This window comes from Myxine glutinosa, chromosome 9 (assembly GCF_964187855.1).
Source record: "Myxine glutinosa chromosome 9, kmMyxGlut1.1, whole genome shotgun sequence".
NCBI lineage: Eukaryota > Metazoa > Chordata > Myxini > Myxiniformes > Myxinidae > Myxine > Myxine glutinosa.
The window spans coordinates 133,222,288-133,230,382 of NC_136269.1; the positions used below are offsets into that span (position 1 = coordinate 133,222,288).

At 43.2% G+C, this 8,095-nt stretch overlaps 1 protein-coding gene across 4 annotated transcripts in view; it reads right to left on the reverse strand.

Annotated features, from left to right (window-relative positions):
* LOC137434896 (signal-induced proliferation-associated 1-like protein 2) overlaps nucleotides 1-8,095 on the reverse strand; it is a 454,554-nt gene that overhangs the window by 131,850 nt on the left and 314,609 nt on the right. For all 4 annotated transcript variants that reach the window (XM_078784965.1, XM_078784963.1, XM_078784966.1 and 1 more), the window contains one exon: nucleotides 6,135-6,311. In XM_078784965.1, the coding sequence (XP_078641091.1) occupies nucleotides 6,135-6,311 (177 nt within the window). The remainder of the gene's footprint in view (nucleotides 1-6,134; nucleotides 6,312-8,095) is intronic.

The following is an 8,095-nucleotide window of genomic DNA, read 5'->3' on the forward strand; positions in this document are numbered from 1 at the left end:
ATTTCTTCAACAAATCAACAAACTTTCGAAATAAACTCATTCAGCCGAATGTGCTTGATGACACGTGGCATTTAGTTTATTTATTTGTTTCAAATCTTTATTTATTTATGACGCGCTCAACGGTTTGTGTTCGAAACGGATACGGGACTATAGGTGGAAACCTCATGTTTCACACAAACAAAAAGGTGACACAGTATAATTATTCTCAAGAATTACTTCGATAGAATTACCCTCAAGAACCCCAAGACAAAGTTTCCATGCAGCCCTGCTCCAAAGATCAGGGTGCAACAGGTCCTTGGGCCTTGCGCTCGATAAATCCACAAGCCTCGTCTTTGTGAACAGCCGAGAAGAGAGCAATTTCACTCACGGGATTAACCTTGTGACCTCCATAGTGCAAGGTCCACAATGATGTTATTACCCATTCACTTCAGCACCACCCATGAAAATTCCCACCTGTCCATTTGATTAGGTGGCGGTGCTTTGGTGCGACCTCGGTGTTCTTCGCAAACGTGAAATGTAAATGATTTTTCAATCAATATAATAGAACATGGCATGGGTGTAATGATGACCTCAAAAAGCTTGGTTTTGAAGAAGAGGAAGAAGAGGAAGAAGAAGAAGAAAGAGAGCAAAGAGTACATCATGACAAGTATTAGAAAGAAACCAGATTCTCGCAAGAAATCCCATCCTTTGGGCATCATGGAATGGAACACAGCTTCAAAAGCAAAATCACTTCTGGGGCATGATGGTTATTACCCCCGAACAGAGAGATGGAGTTGTTGTTTTTGGATGCAGAGTCGAGGCTCATGGAAGAGCTAGAACACAGAACGGATCAGGATGCAACAGAACAAAAGGAGCATGAGAGATGGAGGGACACGAACAGCAGGGTTGAAGGACAAAATCGAGCAGGTTTCGGAAAAACAAGGGAAGTGGGAAGGAACAAGTGGTAGGGGAGGATGCACAGAGGGGGCAGGGGAAGAGGGAGCGGGAGAAGAGGAGGATGGATGAGGAGGAAGATGGAGATTGAAACAAACTTCTTGAACTCTACTGTTGGTGTTTCCCCCCCCCCCCCCCCCCCCCTCTCTACAGGTCCTTATTACCTCCGCCACGGAAGGTGGATGCAGGTGATGTTTTCACCCCTGTCTGTTTGTCTGTTTGTTAGGGTTAGGTCTGTCTAACCATAGCAATAACAAAACTGCAAACCGTAGAAAAGACAAAACAAATGCGCACACACATACACACACACCATTGGTTAACACTGGTCCAAATGGAGGCCAAATTTGAAGAAAACAAAACACGTCACTGGCCAGTAGTGCATGAAAAATGGAAGAAGAAAAAAATGACAATTTACAGACATCGGCAAACCTCCAAAGGTCTGGCCGTGTTGGCCTGTTTTGTGTTCCAATCTGAGTGCAAATCTCATGATACCGATACCCTAGGTTCAAATACCATACACAGGTGTTCATTTGTTCTGGAGAGTCGGGTGGTGCATATACATTATATACTCGTGTGTACACACACACACACACACACACACACACACACACACACACACACACACACACACACACACACACACACACACACACACACACACACACACACACACACACACACACACACACACAGCAGTAAGTATATATCTTGGAGGTCTGGCTTGTGATGCACACTAGTTTGACCCATTTCTTGCCATCAGAACGATGCTCACAGTGCAATGGAATGGACTCTTCCTTCGATCCATCAACAGCTATTGGTGCACTTGGTTGGACACAGGGCAAACTTTGTCGCACCACGGCACGACAACCAACTCAAGTTACATATGCTGGTGGAGGCAATGTTCCACTCCAACAGAGGGGGAAGGGGGGCGGCAGATGGGAGTGGGACGTGTGTGAAAACATTTTTCCACGTGCACAAGCAACGTTTCAACGGGGGATCGTCCCACTGCAAGTAGGATCCAGTTAGGAGTAGCAGTCGATGTGGTGGAGACTGCGAAGTTGCTGTTCAGCCTCAGGAAGGAATGCTCTAAATCTAAACTATCGGGGCACTGCATCAGCGGCGCAGCCGCACTTCAAACAATGATGAACAAGATCCTTCCGCCTCAATAAACCTGTAAATGACCATCCGATCTATTGCCGTGTAAAATATTGAAAAAGCCATCTGTAAAACAAATATCTCCTCCTCACAAAGTCACAAGGCAAGTTTTAAAACCCAAAAATGAAAGAAAACCGAAACCGACAAAATTAATCCGGAGGATCCGGAGGACAGGATTAATCCGGCATGAAACGAGCTTTCCTTCTTTGTTGCCTTCAATCTAATTGTGCAGTAAGCAGCAGATGAGTTGCAGCAGCAAAAGCTCCTGACGAGAATAATTTTGTGCAAGGGACACAGTTGGAATTGCCTCCTTCAGGATGGAATGAGTCTCTCAAACATATACATTTCCTTTCATGGATTTCTTCATCACATCTTTTTATCCACTTAATTTTATGCTGGAATCGACTCAAACCAGGCCGGCTCTGTGCTTCCTGCAAGCAGATGCATGTTCAAATTAAAAGTATTTGATCGTATTATACACAATCACATCTGCTTTTGTGAAACCGGAGTTACTGAAACACAATCACATCTGCTTTTGCGAAACCGGAGTTACCGAAACACAATCACATCTGCTTTTGTGAAACCGGAGTTACCGAAACACAATCACATCTGCTTTTGCGAAACTGGAGTCAATGAAACACAATCACATCTGCTTTTGCGAAACCGGAGTTACCGAAACACAATCACATCTGCTTTTGCGAAACCGGAGTTACCGAAACACAATCACATCTGCTTTTGCGAAACCGGAGTTACCGAAACACAATCACATCTGCTTTTGCGAAACCGGAGTTACCGAAACACAATCACATCTGCTTTTGCGAAACCGGAGTTACTGAAACACAATCACATCTGCTTTTGCGAAACCGAAGTTACTGAAACACAATCACATCTGCTTTTGCGAAACCGGAGTTACAGAAACACAATCGCATCTGATTTTGTGAAACCGGAGTTATTGAAACACAATCACATCTGCTTTTGCGAAACTGGAGTTAATGAAACACAATCACATCTGCTTTTGTGAAACCGGAGTTAATGAAACACAATCACATCTGATTTTGTGAAACCGGAGTTAATGAAACACAATCACATCTGATTTTGCAAAACTGGAGTAAATGAAACACAATCACATCTGCTTTTGTGAAACCAGAGTTACTGAAACACAATCACATCTGCTTTTGCGAAACCAGAGTTACTGAAACACAATCACATCTGCTTTTGCGAAACTGGAGTTACTGAAACACAATCACATCTGCTTTTGCGAAACTGGAGTTACTGAAACACAATCACATCTGCTTTTGTGAAACCGGAGTTACTGAAACACAATGACATCTGCTTTCGTGAAACAGGAGTTACTGAAACACAATCGCATCTGCTTTTGTGAAACCGGAGTTACTGAAACACAACCGCATCTGCTTTTGTGAAACCGGAGTTACTGAAACACAATCGCATCTGCTTTTGTGAAACCGGAGTTACTGAAACACAATCGCATCTGCTTTTGTGAAACTGGAGTTACTGAAACACAATCGCATCTGCTTTTGTGAAACCGGAGTTACTGAAACACAACCGCATCTGCTTTTGTGAAACCGGAGTTATTGAAACACAATCGCATCTGCTATTGTGAAACCTGAGTTACAGAAACACAATCACATCTGCTTTTGCGATACCGGAGTTACTGAAACACAATCACATCTGCTTTTGTGAAACCAGAGGAACTGAAACACAATCACATCTGCTATTGTGAAACCAGAGTTACTGAAACACAATTGCATCTGCTTTTGTGAAACCGGAGTTACTGCAACACATTCACATCTGCTTTTGCGAAACCGGAGTTACTGAAACACAATCACATCTGCTTTTGTGAAACCGGAGTTACCGAAACACAATCACATCTGCTTTTGTGAAACCGGAGTTACCGAAACACAATCACATCTGCTTTTGTGAAACCGGAGTTAATGAAACACAATCATCTGCTTTTGTGAAACTGGAGTTAATGAAACACAATCACATCTGCTTTTGTGAAACCGGAGTTACCGAAACACAATCACATCGGCTTTTGTGAAAACGGAGTTAATGAAACACAATCACATCTGCTTTTGCGATACCGGAGTTACTGCAACACATTCACATCTGCTTTTGCGAAACCAGAGTTACTGAAACACAATCACATCTGCTTTTGCGATACCAGAGTTACTGAAACACAATCACATCTGCTTTTGTGAAACCAGAGGAACTGAAACACAATCACATCTGCTTTTGTGAAACCAGAGTTACTGAAACACAATTGCATCTGCTTTTGTGAAACCGGAGTTACTGAAACACAATCACATCGGCTTTTGCGAAACCAGAGTTACTGAAACACAATCACATCTGCTTTTGTGAAACTGGAGTTACCGAAACACAATCACATCTGCTTTTGTGAAACCAGAGTTACTGAAACACAATCACATCTGCTTTTGTGAAACCTGAGTTAATGAAACACAATCACATCGGCTTTTGTGAAAACGGAGTTAATGAAACACAATCACTTCTGCTTTTGCGATACCGGAGTTACTGCAACACATTCACATCTGCTTTTGCGAAACCAGAGTTACTGAAACACAATCACATCTGCTTTTGCGATACTGGAGTTACTGAAACACAATCACATCTGCTTTTGTGAAACCTGAGTTAATGAAACACAATCACATCTGCTTTTGTGAAACCAGAGTTACTGAAACACAATCACATCTGCTTTTGTGAAACCAGAGTTAATGAAACACAATCACATCTGCTTTTGTGAAACCCGAGTTACTGAAACACAATCACATCGGCTTTTGCGAAACCAGAGTTACTGAAACACAGTCACATCTGCTTTTGTGAAACCGGAGTTACTGAAACACAATCACATCTGCTTTTGTGAAACCGGAGTTAATGAAACACAATCACATCTGCTTTTGTGAAACCTGAGTTAATGAAACACAATCACATCTGCTTTTGTGAAACCGGAGTTACTGAAACACAATCACATCTGCTTTTGTGAAAGCAGAGATACTGAAACACAATCACATCTGTTTTTGTGAAACCTGAGTTGATGAAACACAATCACATCTGCTTTTGTGAAACCTGAGTTAATGAAACACAATCACATCTGCTTTTGTGAAACCGGAGTTACTGAAACACAATCACATCTGCTTTTGTGAAACCAGAGTTAATGAAACACAATCACATCTGCTTTTGTGAAACCGGAGTTACTGAAACACATCCTCATCTGCTTTTGTGAAACCTGAGTTACTGAAACACAATCGCATCTGCTTTTGTGAAACCGGAGTTACCGAAACACAATCACATCTGCTTTTGCGATACCAGAGTTACTGAAATGAGCAGGCTTCCAGGCTTCAAAACCAGCAAACGGCACCCTCAAATGCGACTGGCATTTGAGGGCCACATGAAGCCCCTCGGCTCCTGAAGGCCCTCAATAAAAAACAAATTGGGGTTGATACGACACAAGCTTTTGCCAATCCCGTTGCACTTTCATGTGGATGCAGACGCTGAGGGAATATAAGCGTCGCTGGGTCCGAAACCCAGGTACGAGCAGATAAATTTGCCCAGGCCACGCCAGCCTTGCTCGGCAAGTTCACGAAGCCACCTAGGCGGGAGTACTTAACTTAACTCTGCACCTCAATTCCCTAATGCACTGCAGAAAGTAATTATCGCTAACGGGAGGAATGAAAAATGGCAGGATGAAGGGGAAGGCCATTTCAAAGTCCTTTGTGTGTGACAGCAAATCTTTGAACACGTTAAAATTGGTTGATATTCTAAAATTAATTAATAATAAAGGAACAAATAAAGGTCAATATCTCTTGAAGTACATACTTTTCTTGACTGTCAGTTGCTGAAACGTGCACCTTATATTACATCATCATGAATCTGTCAAAACTGAAGGATTAGTGACACATCTTCAAACGGCAACGTTCATAGGCACACATGGTCGCAGGAGCGATAAACATCCTCAGCTGTCAAAACTCGCAATAACCAGTCACAGCCCTTTTAAACACCCTGAGGAATACCTGAAGTCTCGGCACCACTTCAGGTACATCGTCGGCCATCAGTGCGAGGTCCACGCACTCCCCACGCTCATAATAGACACGCAGAACACCTGGTCCTGATGTCCAGCCAATGACATCCCGTGTCGAGCAGTTGAAGACGACCCCACCTCGTGATGATCGGTTGACAAGCACAACCACCTGCTCACCGTAATGCAAAGCTTTTTAATGGCCGCCATTTTATATTATACTGCTTTGAAGTGCAGAGCATATACATCAGTCCATATACATTAATCTATGCAGGCAAAAGGGTGGGATTTGTGAATCGCCCCCTCTCCCAACAACTCGCTCTATCTTATGCTTCATAAGTCTCCCTCCCCTCTTCTATTAACTCTTACGTCATTGCTCCAACTTCCTCTGCCTTTTTCTTGCCTCTTTGCCTGACATTCCATTCTCTCCCATTATTTTCCCCAATTATACTTATTCGATTCAGCAACCACCACAACCCCCCATCCAATCTCCCCTCATCACATCCACTTTAAACATACAGTCACGTGAAAAAGTAAGTACACCCCATGTAAAGTTTTGACTTTTTCAACATATTTCAACATACAGCTATTTGATCTTCATTTCAACAATAGTGACAGATAAAGGTGATATAATATAACAAATATCATGAAACATTTACATTTTGTAGTCCATTGTATAATTTAAATAAACATAAATGAAAATTTCACATGTGGAAAAAGTAAGTACACCCTTGGCTCTAATAGGTGGTATTGCCCCCTTTGCCAGAAACAACCTCAAGTAGGCGTTTCTTATAACTGTCTACCAGTCTCTGACATCGACTGGGAGAAATTTTTGCCCACTCCTCCATGCAGAATTCTTTCAGCTGTGCGATGTTTGAGGTGTTTCTTGCATGCACAGCTCGTTTCAAATCCCCCCCACAACATCTCGATGGGATTTAGATCCGGGCTTTGACTTGGCCATTCCAGAACCCTCCATTTCTTTCTTTTCAGCCATTCCTTGGTGGATTTACTGGTATGTTTAGGGTCATTGTCATGTTGCAAGGTCCACCTTCGGGTGAGATTCAACTTACCGACAGATGGCCTCACATTATCCTCAAGCACCCTCTGGTACAATGAAGAATTCATAGTGGATTCTATGATGGTGAGCTGCCCAGGCCCTGATGCAGCAAACCTGCCCCAAACCATAATATTTCCACCACCATGCTTTACAGTTGCTATCAGGTTCTTGTGGTCAAATGCTGTCTTTGGTTTTCGCCAAACATGTCTTCTGGTACTGTGGCCAAATAACTCTACCTTTGACTCATCTGTCCAGAGCACATTGTTCCAGAAGTGCTGGTCTTTGCCTTGGTGTTCATTGGCAAACTTTAGTCTTGCCCTGATGTTTTTTTTTTTGGGGGGGGGGGGGGTTTGTATACTGAATCGAGGCTCGTGAAAGAGCTGACATTTAGTTCACAAACAAATCAACCAGACAAACAAACTATATAAAAAGAGGGAGCGGAAGACAAGAGAAGGGGAAGCACACAAACACTTGAGAGCACACAACATTTAAGAGCAGGGAGATGTGTGGGAGGGAGAGGGCTTGGGGGGAGGGAGAAGTATAAAACACAAGGACACCAAGGACTTCCAGGACAGAAGTTGGTATTTCAAAAAAGTGGAATTGGGGTGAAATTAGCGGGGGTAGAAAAGATCAAGGTTTTGGATGGGGGAAGATAAGAGATGGTGGTGAACAGCTGTTTTAAAGACCTGGAGGGTGGAGTGGGATTGAAGAGAGTGAGGGAGTTTGTTCCAGAGGCGGGAGAAAAGAGGAATGAAGGAGTGAAGGTGAGCAGAGAGTCTTGATTTTGGCAGTTTAACCATAAGAGGGTTGCAGGCAGATCTTGTGCGACCTGTAGGAATATTTGCGGGACAGAGCCCAGAGAGAGCTGGGGGGGGCAAGGCGAGAGAGGAGTCGGTAGA